Source organism: Neoarius graeffei, chromosome 10 (assembly GCF_027579695.1).
Source record: "Neoarius graeffei isolate fNeoGra1 chromosome 10, fNeoGra1.pri, whole genome shotgun sequence".
In the NCBI taxonomy this organism is placed as follows: domain Eukaryota; kingdom Metazoa; phylum Chordata; class Actinopteri; order Siluriformes; family Ariidae; genus Neoarius; species Neoarius graeffei.
The window spans coordinates 54,459,368-54,479,038 of NC_083578.1; the positions used below are offsets into that span (position 1 = coordinate 54,459,368).

Genomic DNA, 19,671 nt, shown 5'->3' on the forward strand with positions numbered 1-19,671 from the left:
GCTCCAGCTTGCCTGCGACCCTGTAGAACAGGATAAAGCGGCTAGAGATGATGAGATGAATGGGAATTGTATACACAGGCAGATATTAGATGGCAAGCCTCAGAAAGTCAAGAGACCAATGTGCTTCGGACATGTTTCTGAAAGTGTTTTATGATGCTTATTTAATACTCCAGTCTTACTGCTGATCTCTAAGCACCACAAGACTTATGAGTTCATTTTATCTTTTAACTTTAGATCTGCAGAGCTAAGCGTGTGTTGTGTAGCTCCTCCCTTCACAAATTAAAGAAAGCAGTGTAAAAATTAAAAATATGCTTTCGTTGGTTAGAAAGGTTAATCCATACAGAAGCTTGAAAGATGTAAAGCCAAAACAGATACGTCTTTAAATAAACATTATGCATGTAGTTCTAAAATTGGAGAATGAACCATGGCAGCAGCCTTTAGTCCCTTTTTTTTTTTTTGTGTGTGTGTGTGTGTGTGTGTGTGTGTGTGTGTGTGTGTGTGTGTGTGTGTGTGTGTGTGTGTGCACACGAGACAGAGAAATCAAAAATAACAATGACTTGGAGATGTTAGGATCCAACACGGGTTGTTGTGGTTTTCTTATCTGAAAAGAAGCTTCTGAGCAGGACGACCTGGCTGATACTGATCACCAGGAGGATAAATGCCTCCCCGATGGACCAGAAGGCCACCCTGGTGTTCAGGTCCTCTGCTCTGCTGCGTCCCTGTGCCTCCCTCAGCCGGAAATGGGTCTGGTAATTGTAGGTATCATGCCGCCATTTTGTCTCTTTAAGAAACTACATTTCCCATCAGCCTACTTCCGCGTTGACCTACGTCACGCCGGGGCGGGATCATCTACGTTTGTCCGCCATGCACGCATAAATCCAAGCGGAAGCTCCGCCATCTTTGTCTCTCGCGTCCGGTTTTCAAGGAGTCTGGACGCATAAAGGGATGCTCTCCGCCAAAAAGACGTCTTCTTTCTTGCAAGATCCATCACTCAGCGCGATTTTCTTTCTTACCCTTGGCAAAGGTAAACTCTAGAGTCGCGCGATCTGTAAACTCAACCTGAGTTACAACCGGTTTACTTGTATTAGAAGTGACGTCGCGACTGCAGCCCAGGCAGTTAAAAGTTAAGAAGCGATTGAATCCTTTTTAACTCAAAAGCGCTGTGCATCTGATTCTGATCAGAGACTTTTCCTCACGAACGGTGAGGTTCGGACCAAGAATCCTCTGCTTTCCACGGGAACCACCCAAGTGCTCCGCTGGACCCGAAAGTTTTCTACGCCTCCATCACGAGCGGCTCACGTGCTCCCACGGTGAGGCCCGAAACTACACCGGCGAATAGTTCTTCATATCTTGCTAAAGGCAGTATTAAGTAAGATTTTGGCATTTGGGCATAATTAAGATAGTCTTAGGAATTTGATTTTATTGGAATAGTGTGAATTTAAACCCAGGTTTATCTGTTACACTGTTAGACACGCAGCATATTGATTTATTTTGGTTCTATGTTCTCTCAATTGTTTAATAGATAGGCTGCGCATGCTCCTTCTCTCTCTCTTATTCTGACTAACACTAATTTCTTTATCATACATTTTGACCTTATCAAGGTTTCAGTGAGTTTGGTAATGTTATGAGTGTGGAATCTTTTTGTTACTGAGAAAACACGTGCTCAACAGGCCTGATAACTTTAGCTACAGCTTCCCTTTGTCTGCTTAGCAACACAAAGCTAATCTAGGCCTACCTCATGCTCAGTAGGCCTCACCAGGCCTAACAAACACACACTTTAGCTAGGCCATAGGGCCTTTCACAAACACACTAGCAACACAAGGCTAATCTAGGCCTCCACCACGTGTAGTTAGCTACACGAGGCTAAACACATGGTCAAGTCCCACACATACACAAGCACACATTAGCAACAGAGCTAATCCTTTGTTCTATTTAGATAACATTCTTTTGTTTTAGCTAGCAACAAGCTAGGCCATACACACACACCACACATGTATATACACACCTCACTGCTTGTATATATTGATTTATTCTTTTTATCTTTGTTATAATAAATTCATTTATTAAACAAACTGTGTTTATTTGTGTGAACGATATGAAGTCCCCAATCTCCTTCGAATTCAAAAGGGTGCATATAAAAGTTATGTAATGTGGTAAGTGATTGTAATAATTTGGAAATATACCATAATCTAGCTGTTTGGTAATTTATTATTAAGCACCAGGATTAATGGTGTGATTCATTAAATGATTCACTAAACGATTCACTATACGATTCACTAAATGATTCATTGGTATGATTCACTAAATGATTCATTGAACGATTCACTAAACGATTCATTGAACGATTCACTAAATGAGACTGATTCTATGGTATGATTCAATTCAATTGAGTCAAAGTAAGCGATTCAATGGGATTGATTCATTTTAATTATTAACCTTCAAACTTAATGAGACTGATTTAACGAGATCGATCACTTAATTTCAATAATTAACTGATTGCACCCACAGTAATCAATCACAGGCTTCAGGGCTTCATGGATAGAGACGCATGCAGATTCCATCTGACAGAGAGAAAAAAAATGAAAACAATGAAGAAATGTTCAGCAATCTACAGCCAAAACAATTCGACTGATAGCAGTGACTTACGATACACTAAGTAGACGATGACTTGACAATATCAGTGATTTAACCATGTTATTATTCTTATCCTTGATTATTTATAACTCTTAATCCTCTTTATTTGATTTGTGAAATGTGTACCTGAGTTAGTGCAGTCACTCGGTTTTCGTTGGGGAAGAGTGGAGGATCATCACCGACTTGAAAGTCAAAGTAGACAGTCTTGTGTGTGAAGGTGGAGAATTCATTGCTGAAGCAGAACTTGTACGTTCCATTTTTTGCAGCAGTAAACGTGAAACTGTCATACTGCTTCTTCATTTCTTTGTACAGAACTGTACCATCCAGATCCTTGAGACGACAGTCAACATCGTAGTGGCCCCCGGTGACAACCTGAACAGAATAAAAAGTAAATGTGCACAAACAGTTTATAACTTATTAGGGGGAAAAAATTAAATAAATAAAAAAAATTTTGGACACTTGGGGGGGGTTACAGAAAGACAATTCCTTACTTTTAGCTTAAATGGTACTCTTAGACACTGGCCTATTTGTACGAACACAAACATTTTTTGACAAAGCACTTCAAAATCATTCCGGATAAAAGAATCTGCCCAAGTGCATGTTATGTTTTCACTGTAGGGTTTTGTTGTGATAGGAATGCTTACACACAGGTCACCCTGCAGCACGAGCTTTACAATGTTCATAATGTTTGATAGAGCAGATTGATGACGTTATCACTTTCAACCTTACTTCTAACAGTTCACGAAATATTAAAGCTAACAGCATCCTTTTGGAGATCAAGCAACAGGGAAATATCTTCGATTTGTTACGCAGACATTTGATTATTAATTGGGGTCTGTGATATCCATGATTTTATTACTCCTCATGGGTTTGACAGTCCAGATCACTATTAACAATCACCGCAAAAGTGAGATTGTTATTTATTTTATGATAGTATTTGTTAACCATTTTAAAATTCATTAAACTACCCTTTTAATCTATGTTTATACCCATTTATTTTTGAACACATTTTTCATTTATATTTGCGTATTCGTCTCTTTATGCAGATCTAACTCTTCTATTTTCACTTCATCTTTTATTTCTATTACATTATTCCTCATTTAACTTTACAGCAATTTTACATACAGCGACCACATAGACGACAGTCATTTATAAATAAAATCATCATCATTATTATTAGCTTGCTTAATATTAAAGGGGATGTATAATGAAAAACGCTTTCAGTGCTTGTGCACCTTAGCCTCCTATTTCAGCAAACATGTTTCAACAAGCCCTTCAGATTCAGCTCCTCTTTCTATGTCACAAGTGGAGCTCAGAATTATACCGTCCCTTCATCTCATGATCTCCACTCATGGCATGAGAGCATCGATTTATCTGGCCACAGCCATTTGCACTGAAACCGGATATCAGCCTGTGATGCTAACAAAACCCGAAAACACAGTTTACCTTTGGTACACAGAACCATCAGATAAAGGCTTCTAAATACAAACAAACAAACAAACAAAGCCCCAGGAGCCACTGCTCGCTCTCTCCCTGTGCATGTGAGAGACACTAGAGCAGGGGTGTCAAACATATGGCCCACGGGCCGGATCTGGCCCGCTAGATGGTTTAATCCGGCCCCAGACTTGTAGAAAAAAAAAATTCTAAGGATGTCAAAAAAAAAGTAAATCTCTAGCCCATTCCTGTGACGATTTGAATATTTAAAGAAATAACCGAAATGCTCAATTCAGCCGCTAGGGGCAGCCAAAAAAAGCAGCACTGACATAACAAGAGATCAGGAAATAAACAGCACATTTTAGCAACGTGCCCAGATATGCTGTCTGATTCCATGAATGGCAGTCTTGCCTCACCACTATTAAGTTGCTATCAAAATTATCAAGAGTGATACCCCCATTACCAAAATGTCTTTGTCAAAAAGAAGAAAAGTTGACGTAGAGTGCAGAGTTTTCCAGGAAAAATGGACTGAGTATTATTTATTCACAGAGGTGAATACAAAACCAGTGTGCTTGGTATGTAATCAACAGGTTGCAGTGCTCAAAGAATATAATATTCAGCGCCTCTATGAGACTCATCATAAAGAAAAACTTCACAATTTGTATGGACAATTAAGAAAAGAGAAGATAAACGAATTGCTAGCTGGTCTAAAGAAACAGCACTCTGCATTTACTCGCAGCCATGGGCGCCGCCGGGGGGGGAAGGTTAGAACAATTCTAGGGGCCCAGCACTACCATGGGGCCCTTTAAGGGGCTGATAATATGCTTTTAATTATTTTAATAAGACTTTTGAAATAACAACAATGCAATATTCCATCTGGTAAAATGAGCTAATTGAACAAGGTTGTCTATTTCTTGAGTTCTTCAACATATTGTCATTTAACCCTCCCCCTTTTGCGAAATGGTACGGTCCAGTTCTGGTAGAAGCACGATGCGTTAAATCTGTGTGCTGATCAGTGCAACGCTCCTTGCTGCTGTGTCGCGGTGCAGCAGCAGCCAGCCAGCAGTGGAGTGCATACAGTCTATGATTGCTAAATATGAAGAGTGGCTGTCAAAAACATAAAGAAAGGCAGCTGAAAGCTGAGAGGGACCGGAGAGGCAGGCAACGGGTCACTCAGTTTTTCCCAAAGAAAGGTAGCTATCGCTCACGTGTGTTCAAAATATTAGCGAATGGTAAATGAACAGTATGAACGTGGTTGGATTAGCCTATCAAGAGAACACTTTTACAGTTTGTACAGTGACATTTTTTCCATTTTAATAACTGAACTGACTTGTGTGATAAACAAGATGAAATATTACGTTATGCTGGTGCTAATAACTAGTGCTAATAACCAGTTTCATAACTAATGGGGTGCCCTAAATATGCACAGATTCAGCCTCAGGGGGACCTCCACCCTACCAAACCACTGAACCCCTCTTTGGAGAGGGAAGTAAGCAGCAATACAACCCATAAATGCTTTAGGATTGAAGTTTTTAATGAGCAAGCGCCATATACAGTTTGCTAGATTAAAGTGTTGCTAATAACGGACACCAGTCAAGTGTTTGACATGGTTACGTGTGTGGAATGTTCACACATTCTAAACCATTGGTTCAAATTGAGGAGCTGGAGAAAGCGCAGCACACATAAAAGAGGGATAGAGGTTACAACATATGAAGAAATACGTACGTAATTGATCAAATTGAAATGTCACTCCGTGTCACTTTGAAATAAATTCATAATAAGATGTTTCCTGTCTTTTATGGGTAACATTTGTAAGGCTACTGAGTATGGAGTTCAGTTAAATGCATCAAACTTGAATGCATCAAACTTTTTCATGCATTAACTAACCCCTCATCAGGCCATGATGCAGCAGCCAGGGAGGACACCAGAAGTGTTTAAATGCACCAGAATTAGTCACTGACCAGTTTTCATCTAGTCCCTGGTAGGTTAATACATAAAATGTAATAACAAAGTCACAAACTCAAGGTCTATGGGCTATCAAAAGTCAAATAATGACAATAGTGCAATTGTGACGAGGGTGGGCAAAGTTGGGGGCCCCAAAATTCTAATCTTTCATGGGGCCCAAAATTTCTGGCGGCGCTCCTGCTCACAGCAGTGAGGTCAGTGTCAGGGTCGCGTTAACCCTTGCCGAGGCCCTGGGCAGCCTGTTGTCAACTGCGCTCAGCAAATTCACCCCCTCAGACGTGCCTGTCTAACTAGACACAGAAACTTAAATAATGACAGTGGCACAATTAGAAATACTATTGAACGATAAAACTTTATATCCATCAACACCTATTCAATCGAGAAAAAGCAATGGTGAAATAGGTAATTGCATGGTGAAAAAATCCATCAGACATCACGGTTAACAAGTCTGGTTAACTAAAGTTTAGCCTCAAGAAGCCTTTGAATGAGTGAGTCAATGAACAACATGTCAAGAACATAACCTAGGCCTACAACAGTTTCTTTAGTATTCAGAACAAGAACATTCATTTGGTATATAACCATTCGTTTTCATTTTGGAATCCAGGCGACTTTTAACTTGTGAAAACAAAGAGCGATAACAAAGAAAGAAAAATATCTTGCTTCTCAGAAATAAATCTCAAAACGTTAGGCTATGTGAAACATTTCATCCTTTCACACACGTAATGTCCCAAACAGCAGTGGCACACAGCTTTGCGCATTCAGTTTGACAGCCATGGGTCAACTTACAAGGGCACTTTCCTACTTTTCTGGAAAGCGAAGTCATTAATTAAATCATTGAACTCAAGTTGGCGTAGCGTGTGAAGACATGGTGGACAGTGATCGTATTGACAATGACGGATGATTTATGCGACGGGACAAGGTGGGCTTCCTTACGGGTGGCGAAATGCATCAAAAATGTTATCAATACGATCAAAACTTCTGAAAATATCGTTTCATATTTTCCGATCTCGCTACCTCTGAAGCCCCCTAGTGGCCGAGGCCCTGGGCAGCTGCCCACGAAGCCCATTAGGATAACGCGTCCTTGGGTCAGTGATGGAGCAGTGAAAGCTAGCTACCTTATTGCAAACGAGTTGGTGCAAGCATCCAAGCCATTTTCTGATGGTGAACTTGTGAAAAAATGCATGCTGAAGGCTGCAGAAGTCGTGTGCCCTGAAAAGCAATCTGCCTTTGCCAACATTAGTGTGGGGAGTTGTTTCAGGCTGTCAGATGTAAAACTGTATTCACTCAACTGTATAAAAATAAACCAGTTGTTTGAGAGTGAAATGCATTTTATTTCAAATCCATTGGCCTCTCTGTGAATAAATCTGTAATAATCTAGATCCCTTGTGATCAGTGATTATGTAGGCTACAAATGTAGGCTGAAGCATAAAGCATAGCCTACTGAAAAAACAATGCTAAAGATTTGGAGTTGACAAAGGTTATTTTGCAATTATTTTACTGGTCTGGCCCACTTGAGATCAGATGGGCTGTATGTGGCCCCTGAACCAAAATGAGTTTAACACCCCTGCACTAGAGTGAGAGCACGTGAGAGAGAGAAAATGTGTGTGTGTGTGTGTGTGTGTGTGTGTGTGTGTGTGTGTGTGTGTGTGTGTGTGTGTGTGAACGTGTACTCGCGTGTTCAAATCAAATCAAAATCAAGTTTATTTGTACAGCGCTTTTAACAATAAACATTGTCGCAAAGCAGCTTTACAGAATTTGAACGACTTAAAACATGAGCTAATTTTATCCCTAATCTATCCCCAATGAGCAAGCCTGTGGCGACGGCGGCAAGGAAAAACTCCCTCAGACGACATGAGGAAGAAACCTCGAGAGGAACCAGACTCAAAAGGGAACCCATCCTCATTTGGGCAACAACAGACAGCCTGACTATAATATTAACAGTTTTGACAGGTATAACCCTCAACTGTCCTCATGGGGCCGTCCTTCACAGGAGTGGGGCGATAAAACTCCGACCAGACACAGGGCACCAGGATGGATCAAGCAGGTCCGAGGGGCAGAAGAGGCCAGCATCTCAATCCCAGGATCAACATGTAACTCAGAGGGACAGATGGGGGGGGGGGGGGGGGGAGAGAGAGAAAGAAAACACATTGTTAGGTATGCCCTAAAAATGACAAGTATTAAATCTGTGTGGTAGGCTTGCAGAGACGAGAGTCTTTACATCAGGCATAAGACACAATGGCATGTTAATATGGTAAAAAATATATCATGACCTGCTCTAGCTGGATGCTTGATTGGGTGATGGGAGCACACTCCTCAGCAATGATGAGATGCAGATGGGACCCTTAGGCCTGGCCAAGACAATTCAGTTACATTTCACCGGGTCTGGGACATGCGACAGAATGTCTGACGGCCGATTCCCTGCAGGCTACGATAGCCAGTCGAGGTCCCCACCGTCTCCACCAAAAGATTTCCTGTTGACTCCATGTAACTCAGAGGGACAGATTTGGGGTGGGGGGGGAGAGAAAGAAAACACAGGTGGTTAGGTATGCCCAATGTCACCTGAATAAGTAGGAACAGTATACATATTGCACCGAGTACAAGCAGGGACTCCGGCAACTAACTATGACAGCATAACTAAAAGGAGAGAGCCAGAAGGTAACACAGGCATGAGGGAGCCCCGGGACATAAAGCAGCCAGCCACTGCACTGTCAACAAACTCGAGTGAGCAAGCGAGTGGGGACTGACAGCATCCATACATCCCAGTTTACCAAAACACTCTATGTCTGAGGACCCTCCAGATCTACTCCTTTACCTCATAAACACCATTAACAAAAGGCTTGACTAAACAGATATGTTTTCAGCCTAGACTTAAATGCTGAGACTGTGTCTGATTCCCGAACATTACTTGGAAGGCTGTTCCATAACAGTGGGGCTTTGTAAGAAAAGGCTCTGCCCCCTGATGTAGCCTTCACTATACGAGGTACCAGCAGATAGCCTGCACCTTTTGATCTAAGTAGGCGTGGCGGGTCATAAAGGAGCAGAAGTTCACTCAGGTACTGTGGTGCGAGACCATTTAGTGCTTTAAAGGTCAATAGTAGTATTTTATAATCAATACGAAATTTGATTGGGAGCCAATGCAGTGTGGATAAGACAGGCGTGATGTGGTCATATTTTCTAGTTCTAGTAAGGACTCTTGCTGCGGCATTTTGAACTAACTGGAGCTTGTTTATGCACTTATTGGAACATCCAGACAGTAAGGCATTACAATAATCCAACCTGGAGGTAACGAAAGCATGGACTAGTTTTTCTGCATCATGCAATGACATTAAATTTCTTATCTTTGCAATATTTCTGAGATGAAAGAAGGCTATCCGGGTGATGTTATCAATGTGAGTTTCGAATGAAAGACTGGGGTCAATAATCACTCCGAGGTCTTTTACTGCTGCACGTGAAGAAACAGAAAGGCCATCCAGAGTTACTGTGTAATCAGAAAACTTACTTCTAGCTGTATGTGGTCCTAGTACAAGTACTTCAGTCTTGTCAGAGTTAAGCAGAAGGAAATTTATAAGTATCCAGTGTCTAATGTCCTTAACACATTCCTCAATTTTATTAAGCTGGTGTCTCTCATCAGGTTTTGCAGAGACATACAACTGTGTGTCATCAGCATAACAGTGGAAACTAATACAATGTTTACGAATAATATCGCCCAGAGGTAACATATATAGAGAAAAAAGCAGTGGACCCAAGACAGAACCTTGTGGAACACCAAACTTTACCTCGGTACGTCTAGAAATATCACCATTTATATCAACATACTGATAACGATCAGTTAGATAAGACCTGAGCCAGGAGAGGGCCATTCCCTTAACTCCCACAACATTTTCTAGTCTATCCAGAAGAATGGAATGATCAATGGTATCAAATGCTGCACTAAGGTCAAGCAACACAAGTAGCGAGACACAGCCCTGATCAGACGCCAACAGTAGGTCGTTTACTACTTTAACCAGTGCTGTCTCTGTGCTATGATGAGGTCTAAATCCTGACTGATACATTTCATGGATGTTATTCCTATGTAAATATGAGCATAACTGCTGTGCCACAGCTTTTTCAAGGATCTTGGAGATAAAGGGGAGGTTTGATATTGGCCAATAATTGGACAGCTGACAGGGATCAAGGTCAGGTTTTTTAATCAGGGGTTTGATAACTGCTAGTTTAAAGGATTTGGGTACATAGCCAATCGTAAGAGAAGAATTTATTATTTTTAGAAGCGGTTCAATTACTCCAGGCATTATCTGTTTGAATAGATGTGTCGGTAAGGGATCTAGTACGCAAGTTGAGGCTTTTGATGTAGAGATTAATGAAAGTAATTCAGTTTCTTTTAGGGGAGTAAAACATTCTGATGATCTGATACAGTTATATTGTTAACTACAAGGTCACTTTCATTGTCTAACCTTAAATTAGTAGTTTGAATTTTTTGTCGGATATTCTCAATTTTGTCATTAAAAAAATTCATGAAGTCGTTGCTACTACATACTGCAGGTGTGCATGTGTTGATAGTGGACTTATTCCTGGTTAATTTTGCTACAGTATTAAATAGGAATCTAGGATTATTTTTGTTATCTTCTATTAGGGAGGAGAGATATGTTGATCTTGCAGCACTAAGAGCTTTTCTATACTTCAGGAAGCTCTCCTTCCACGCCAATTTGAACACTACCAATTTTGTTTGACGCCATTTACGTTCCAATTTTCGAGTGGTCTGTTTTAATGTGCGAGTGTCATCATTATACCAGGGTGCTAATTTTTTGTCTCTGACCATTTTCCTTTTTAGAGGAGCTACATTATCTAAAGTATGGCGGAATGTTGACTCTAAGCATTCAGTTGCCTGATCAAGTTCTGCAGGGGCTGACAGTGACCCAATCAAAGTTGACAGCTCTGGGAGATCATTTATAAAGCTCTGTGCAGTAGTTGACGTGAAAGTACGTTTAATACAGTAGTGTGGTGAGGTGCATATATTATTACTCAGACATATTTTGAATGAGATGAGACAATGATCTGAGATAACTTCAGACTGTGGAAGTATGACTATATTGTCTACGTTTAATCTGAATGTTAGTATTAGATCAAGGGTGTGACCACCATTATGGGTCGGTCCTATGACATTCTGCTTAATCCCGACTGAATCTAAGATGGACACAAACGCTGTTTTTAAAGGGTCTTCTGGGTTATCAAAGTGAATATTAAAATCTCCGACAACTAAAGCTTTGTCTAAGGAAATAACCAAATCTGAGATAAAATCTGCAAATTCAGAAAGAAACTCAGAATATGGCCCCGGGGGCCTGTAAATAATAAGCAATGGAATTAACTGGGTAGACTTATTTTTCGAGGCTACATACATTATATGAGTATGAAGAACTTCAAATGTATTAAATTTATAACCAGGTTTGTGTGTTACACCTAGATAATCGTTATAAATAACCGCGACGCCTCCTCCTCTGCCAGTTAGACGAGGCTGGTGTATATAACTGTATCCAGGAGGACTCGCTTCATTTAATGCTATATATTCATTTGGCTTAATCCATGTTTCTGTTAAACACAGTACATTAAACTCCTGATCAGTAATGAGTTCATTAACCATTAGCACTTTAGATGTAAGAGATCTAATATTTAATAGCCCCACCTTTAGATCAAAGGTGCTGGCAGCAGCTGTACAGTCAGTATGATCTAATTTTATATTGATTAGGTTACTGGAACAAACTCTCTGAAAATTTCTACCTTTTTGTTGAGCTCGGGGAACAGACACAGTCTCGATGTAGTGGGCCCTGAGTGACGACTCTGTGCGGCTAGCAGACAGTCGGTTTAGCCTGTTCGTCTGCTCCCTGGCCTTGGCTCTGGATTGTCAGAAATTAACTAGGCCTGTTCTGAGACTATGACCTATGCTGCAGGAAATGAGAGCAGCACCTTCCCGAGTGGGATGGATACCGTCCCGCCCTAACAGGCCAGCAGTGCCCTCAAAATTAGCCCAATTATCTATAAAGCCCACACTGTTTTCAGAGCACCACCTGGACAGCCAGCAGTTCAGCGACCATAACCTGCTGTAAGCTACATCGCCACGCCGCATTGGGATGGATGAAGTGTTCACCACTTCAGATCGGTTAAATACAGAGAAAGAACTTCACTGTGCTGTGATGTATTACGTGAGAAATAAAGGCTTCGAATTCTAAAAATCTAACCTGAAATTTTCTGCAACCAATAGAATTTTTTTATTTTACTGGCAACAAAATACACAAAACAGATTTCACTTTTATGAAGTTTAAATCTCACTCGGCTAGATAACACACACACACACACACACACACACACACACACACAGTACTGACACAGAGAGATACGCGTAAACATCTGGTTGCCAGAGCAACATGATTCTTGCCGTCTAGAAAGATTGTTTTTATTCACTGAGAAAAGCGAACAAAAGCATGTCATCACATGAAATGATCAATGATCGGGCTTATTTTACACCCAAACGCTGGACACTCGGCATCTTTAGGGCTGTTTATAACAATTTAGAAGTGATGCATCCATGAGATCCAATAGCCTCTTTTTTAATTAGACAATACAACAACAAAACAGTAAGAACAAGTGAAAGACAAAGTGACAGACATTCCAAGACATGACAAAGGCATAAATAAATAAAAAAATAATATAGAAAAAATGGGAGTGATAAGATAAATAAGTGAATAAAATAATAAATAGAAATAAGTTTAAAGAAAGAAAAGGAGATATACACTGTGTGCACAATTATTAGGCAAGTTGTATTCCTGATGATTAATTTTATCGTTGAACAAATACAGTGCTCTCAGTCAATCCAAATTGTTAATAAACCTAAAACCAGAATGATTAACAAAGGAAAGGGGAGTTTAGGTCTTCTCAGGGGAATATATAAGTGTGCAGAATTATTAGGCAACATTTAGTGTGCAGAATTATTATGCAACTAAATGAAAAGCTTAAAGTTTCCCATCTCACTTGTTTATTTTAATTTTCAGTGTAACAAATAAACAACTCAGAATTAACAAATAAACACTTCTAGCATTTCAAAAATATTCAGTGACCAATATAGCCACCCTTCTTTTCAATAACTGCCATGAGCCTTCCATCCAGTCTGTTAGTTTTTTTATTTGTTGACGATCAACTTTTTGTGCAGGAGCAACCATGGCCTCCCAAATGCTATTCAGAGTGGTGTATTGTCTTCCCTCGCTGTAAATCTCATGCTTAAGAAGGGGCCACAAGTACTCAATAGGGTTTAAGTCAGGTGAGGAAGGGGGCCATGTCATTACTTTGTCATCTTTAAGGCCTTTGTGGGCTCGCCAAGCAGTGGAGTACTTGGGTGCATGTGATGGTGCATTGTTCTGCATAACAATCATGGCCTTCTTGAATGATGGCAGACTTCTTCCCATACCACTGCTTGAAGAATGTATCTTTTAGAAACTGGCAGTAGGTTTGGGAGTTGATGTTAAGTCCATCTTCAACCTGAAATGGTCAAACTAGCTCATCCTTAATAATAGCAGCCCATGCCATTACCCCTCCACCACCTTGCTGGTGTCTGAGTCAAAGTGCCCTGTGTCCATTAGTTATCCAGCTATGGGCCCATCCATCTGGTCTATCCAGAGTCACTGTCATTTCATCCGTCCATAAAACCTTTGGAAAATCTGTCTTCAGATATTTCTTGGCCCAATCTTGACATTTCAACTTGTGAGTCTTGTTTAGTGGTGGTCGTGTTTCAGCCTTCCTTACCTTGGCCATGTCTCTGAGCACCGAACACCTTGTCCTTCTGGACACTCCAGGTCGGTTGCAGTTCTAGAATATTGTGGCACTGGAGGATAATGGGTTCCTGGTAGCTTCATGTTTAATCCTTCTCAAGTCTTTTGCGGTTAATTTGTGTCTTTTCTTCTCCACACATTTTTTGCGACCCTGTTGACTATTTGCAACAAAACGTTTGATTGTTCTGTGCTCACATTTCTATAGCTTAGCTATTTCAAGAGTGCTGCATCCCTCTGATAGGCATTTTACAATTTTTGTCTTTTCAGTGTCTGTTAAATCTCTTTTTTGGCCCATTTTGCCTGAGATAAAGAAGCTGCCTAATAATTATGCACACCTTAATATAGGGTATTAATGACTTTAGGTCACACCCTCCCTCATTACACAAATAAATACAACCTGAGAATGCTTAAATCCAATTAGCATTCAAGTGTATCTAGCTTGCGGTTGGAAAACATGCATAGAAATAATGGTAGGGTCAGAGTACTCACTTGCCTAATAATTGTGCACACAGTGTAAAACAGGGCAAATTGGAATGGCAGACAATTTCAAGATTCAAGATGTTTATTTGTCATATACACAATAACAGACACAGCGGTTTATTATTGGGTAATGAAAGTCTTATTTTGCAACTGCCCAACCAAACTATGCTTACCAATATAAAAAAAGAAATACATATAAAATATGAAATATAAAGTATAAAGTGCATATGGAATGCAAAATGTAAAAGTAGAATGAAAAATGAAGATAACATTTAAAAAAAAAAGGAGAGGCAAACAATGTGCAAACATAGAGGTAGATATACTGTGCAATGTCTTGTGCAAAATTGCTAATATAATCCGTGGTTCAAAGCCTGATGGAAATATAGAGATAGATGGTGATTATAATCCGTGGTTCAAAAGCCTGATGGCCTGGGGGTAAAAACTGTTTGTCAGTCTAGTAGTCCTTGCTTTCACACTCCTGTAGCGTCTGCCAGATGGTAGGAGCGTGAATAATCTGTGTTGTAGGTGTGTTTGGTCCCTGATGATGCTCTGTGCCCTTTTTGTGACCCGGGTGTTGTAAATGTCCTGTAGTGGGGGGAGGACAGCTCCACAGATGAACTGTGCCATTTTAATGACACGCTGGAGAGCCTTTCTGTCCTGAGTTGTGCAGTTCCTGTACCACACAGTGATGGAATTTGTCAGGACACTCTCCACTGTGCACCTGTAGAAGCTGCTGAGGAGTTTGGTGGACAGTCCAAATTTCCTCAGCTTCCTCAGGAAGAAGAGTCTCTGTTGAGCCTTCTTGATGGTCTGCTGTGTGTTGTGTGTCCAGGTGAGATCCTCACTGATGTGAGTGCTGAGGAATTTAAATGTTTTCACCCTCTCCACCTGTGTCCCGTTGATGTGCAGCGAGGCGTGCTGGTCTCTCCTCCTGTTCCTCGGGTCAATAATCATCTCCTTGGTCTTCTCAGCATTCAAGGAGAGGTTATTTTCCTGGCACCAGGAGACCAGCTGAGCCACCTCCTCCCTGTAGGCTCTCTCATCTACATTTCACTGAATGTAATTTGAATAAAATTGAATAGCTGATGAGCACTTTTTGTTTTTGTTTGTTGTTGGATTCGATATGTGACAGAGACTCAAAATACATTTTTAATTCAATTGAGATCCAATAGCCTCAGAAAGTCATGCTTGGAGTCGGTGACGTCACGATTTGTACTCGGAGTGCAAGATCAGAGAGAGTGTGAGATGTCAGCACCTAGGAACACTGTTCTTCTTTTAAAATCAAATCTGTACACAGTTTCCAGGTACAAAACATGAACAAGTGAGCACTCGAACATATCTTGTATGGATATTATCGGTCAGTATAATAGCGAGTTTATTTTTGGGTTTTGTTCATCTTTAAATTAGGTCTGGGGATTTCAAGTTCTGTACAACTCAGTAATTTCCCTGCTGTAATCATCAGGTTCCTCCTCTGGCCAGGGACCAAACAAGTCAGGACACGCAGGTCGAGTTAAAAGTATTGCAGAACATCATAATCACACAAATGTTTCTGGGTGAAATCACTTCCCTAAAGGCGCAGCAGTGGTGTAATCTGCCCAATGTACTTCTTCCTTTGAAATGTCCTTCAAATTTTAAAGGCAGCACACAGGTTACTGGGTCAGCATTCATTTTTATTCCCAACAATTACCTTACCTTGTCCCTCTTACGCTCGATTTTACATTTCTTACCCATGATATAAGAAAAACAATGACTAAAGAGCTTCCTATTCACTGTTTGCATCCTGCACAAGGTATAATGTCATGGATAATGTAAATTCCCTCCCCTAATGCACGACACAATACTGAATAATACCAGTTAAGATTCATGTGTTAGCTAACTGTGTTGAGACACATAGCTGGAGAATTGAAAGGTTTCTTCAAGTAGAGAGATCACCGACCTGTGCTGAACTCCAGCCCTGAAGTACTCCATTTGGGGAAGATTTAGATTTTTTTTTTATTAGTGATGTCACCAGAAGTGAATTATCATGTTGATCCCAAAGTTGAAAAAAGTAACAGTAGTATTTTTCCAGAGTAGCAATAGGACTAACTGGTTTCACATTTCTGTGAGCGCAAGCAGAAAAAGAAACTCAGAACTGACCCGAGAGAGAGAGAGAGAGAGAGAGAGAGAGAGAGAGAGAGAGGTGTTTACTTCAGCGAAAAGAAGAGATCAGTACACCACTTAGGACCACAATACACAGCTTTGGCGTTCTCATCTCATCTCATTATCTGTAGCCGCTTTATCCTGTTCTACAGGGTCGCAGGCAAGCTGGAGCCTATCCCAGCTGACTACGGGTGAAAGGCGGGGTACACCCTGGACAAGTCGCCAGGTCATCACAGGGCTGACACATAGACACAGACAACCATTCACACTCACATTCACACCTACGGTCAATTTAGAGTCACCAGTTAACCTAACCTGCATGTCTTTGGACTGTGGGGGAAACCGGAGCACCCGGAGGAAACCCACGCGGACACGGGGAGAACATGCAAACTCCGCACAGAAAGGCCCTCGCCGACCACGGGGCTCGAACCCGGACCTTCTTGCTGTGAGGCAACAGCGCTAACCACTACACCACCGTGCCAGCTTTGGCGTTCTATATTGTGTTTATAGGACTTGTGTATGTAATATTATTACGGCCTTCTGTATTCTCCTGAAATGGTGAAAATGCTTGTTTTCCTGTCCCTTTGTAAGGTATTGATTCGAGATGATTAAATTATTGGTTGCAACATTTTAAAAATGGTAAGTTGTGAGAAATGGCATAAAATCCTGATGAGTGCCTGCATGCATGAGTGTGGCCATCTCGTTGCTTCAGTCGAACTTCTCCTCGCGGTCGATCACTCAGTCACTGGGCCACTTCTGACACCATGTTATGAAAATGCCAGGCTGAATCTCGTTGAGGTCTTTTATTAATAACTCAAGCACACACGACGTACATAACACATGCTTCTAACCTAGCATCTTCCTGAACAACTGACTAAATTCCCAGAATTCTTAGCTTCACGTAATGATGTCACCAATATGTGTATGATAACTGATAAACATTACATCGCATCACACATAAAAAGGCAATAGTCCATCTTACCAGCCACGGACTTCTCACTCCACCCGACCGTTGAAACTTCCGAACTTGTGAAGTGCGCATGCGCAGTGGCATCATTTAAGGGGCGTCAATCAGCACTTGATTAGTTGACTTAACTTAATTTTCCAATTCCTATGAACTTGTGGTGAAGGAAAGGCGTCTCAACTATTTTTTTTAGTTACTTGAACAATTAGAAGGGAAATTTGTTCATTCAACTTAGAATCCTTTTTTCACTCAACAATTTTGCAAGTTACATTTTTTACAGTGCAAGTTTCATGCGCTGGAGTCGTTTGACTTCACCCAACCGTCAACATGGCCGGTATGGAGACAGCGCTTCTCTCACTACCGAGTTGCTACAAAACTCAACAAGGAGGACAGCGAAATCCAAGTCAACACACTGCTCTACGCCATGGGTAAGGAAGCAGAGCCCATATTCAGCACATTCACTTTTCCTGAGGATGTTGAGGATTATTACGGGGAAACGATGAAAAAGTTTGACGAACACTTTGTTCCCAAGCAGAATGTCATCCACGAGCGTGCATGCTTCCACAGGTGCTCGCAACGGCAAGGGGAGAGCGTAGAGGCGTTTGTGAGACATTTGTATGAACTGGCGGAGTACTGCGATTTCGGTGCTACGAAAGATGAACAGATATGGGATCGTATTGTCATTGGATTAGTGGACATGGAGGTGTCTCAGAAACTGCAGCTCGAACCGGATTTGACTTTAGAAAAAGCCATCAACATCGCGCGACAGTCAGAGCTCATCAAGGCACAAAGCCTCACTGCCAAATCCCCAGAGATTGATTTTTATAGTGAGATCAGAGCAGACATTCCTCAGCCTGCCCCAGCTCCCTGTTTTGAAAGAAACAAATGCAGTTTTCACTAGTCCTGGTGGAAAGCTCGATTGCAAAGGCAAATTCTTAGCAGAGACTGAGAAACATGGTGTGAATCATCAATTCTGGATTTATGTGATGAGAGGCCCATTCACCACCAACCTGCTGGGTAGGAGAATAGCTACCAAAATGGGGCTAATTCACAGAGTGGATGGAATTTAAACTTTCGAGGATGTTTTTGGAGATATTGGACTTTTGAAATGTGAGCCTGTGAAAATTGAGCTCAAGCCCAATGTCACTCCTTATAGCATCGCCACACCTCGCCGCATTCCCTTCCCGATCCTGCCTCAAGTGGAAGAGGAGCTGAAACGCACATGCAGTCCTTGGGCATCATAGAAGAGGTGCACAAAGCCACTGATTGATGCGCCCCCATGGTGCCGGTGATCAAAAAGAACAAAAAGCCCAGAATCTGTGTTGATTTGACAAAACTAAACAAGGCAGTGAAATGTGAGCAATTCATCCTGCCCACGCTTGAAGACATCACACCAAAGCTCTCAGGCGCTACTGTGTTCTCCACTGTCGACACTTCCAGTGGATTTTGGCAGATACCACTTGATGCCAGTAGCAGGAGGCTGATGACGTTCATCACGCCGGTGGGTCGTTTCTGTTTCTGGAGGCTGCCGTTTGGCATAACCTCGGCCCCGGAAATTTTCCAGCAAAAAATGAGTGCCCTCCTGAGAGACCATGAAGGCACCATGGTGGTCATGGATGACATTCTGATCTTTGGCAAGGACAGAAAGGACCACGACGAGAATCTTCGAAAGGTGCTGGAGACCATCAGAGCGTCTGGACTAAAGCTCAACCAGAGTAAGTGCCAGTTTGGAAAATCTGAGATCCAGTACTTTGGCCACGTGATAGGGAAAGACGGCATCAGGCCCGACACGAGCAAAGTCAGAGCAATAACAGAGCTACTGAGTCCCACCAACATGACAGAATTACGGCAGACCATTGGCATGATCAACTATTTGGGGAAATTCCTCCCTGACCTCTCATCTGTCATGCACCCCATCAACAGCCTGCTGAAAAAGGACACGGTGTGGGTTTGGGGAGAGGCACAGGAGCAAGCGTTCGAGAGGGTAAAGCAAATGCTGACCTCCGCGCCAGTGCTGGCGTACTACGACGCAACCAGACCAACTGTAGTCAGTGCCGATGCCAGTAGCTTCGGTCTGGGGGCTGCGTTGTTACAGGAGCAGAGGAATGGACTCCGACCAGTGGCCTTCTGTTCCAGAACGTTGACGGAAGCCGAGCGACGGTATTCCCAGATTGAGAAAGAGTGTCTCGCCAGCGTATGGGCATGTGAGTGGTTTACCAGGTATCTGCAGGGCATGGAGAA

General features: G+C 41.7%; 1 protein-coding gene across 1 annotated transcript; it reads right to left on the reverse strand.

Moving 5' to 3' along the window:
• Positions 1-509: 509 nt before the first annotated feature.
• On the reverse strand, positions 510-16,058 carry LOC132893527 (transmembrane emp24 domain-containing protein 7-like). The gene is made up of 4 exons (XM_060932721.1): positions 16,020-16,058; positions 2,761-3,006; positions 2,513-2,561; positions 510-754 (listed from the first exon to the last, which is right to left on the reverse strand). Exons 1-4 carry the CDS (start codon positions 16,056-16,058, stop codon positions 567-569), a joined length of 522 nt encoding a protein of 173 aa, XP_060788704.1. The 3' UTR covers positions 510-566.
• Positions 16,059-19,671: the final 3,613 nt, after the last annotated feature.

Excerpts from the sequence above, each read along its gene's own strand:
- LOC132893527 (XM_060932721.1), bottom strand. The coding sequence starts at position 16,058 with ATGGGTAAGAAATGTAAAATCGAGCGTAAGAGGGACAAG. Across the intron at positions 3,007-16,019 it reads TCGAGCGTAAGAGGGACAAG|GTTGTCACCGGGGGCCACTA; the intron begins GTAAGGTAATTG and ends TATTCTGTTCAG. Across the intron at positions 2,562-2,760 it reads GAGTGACTGCACTAACTCAG|ATGGAATCTGCATGCGTCTC; the intron begins GTACACATTTCA and ends TCTCTCTGTCAG.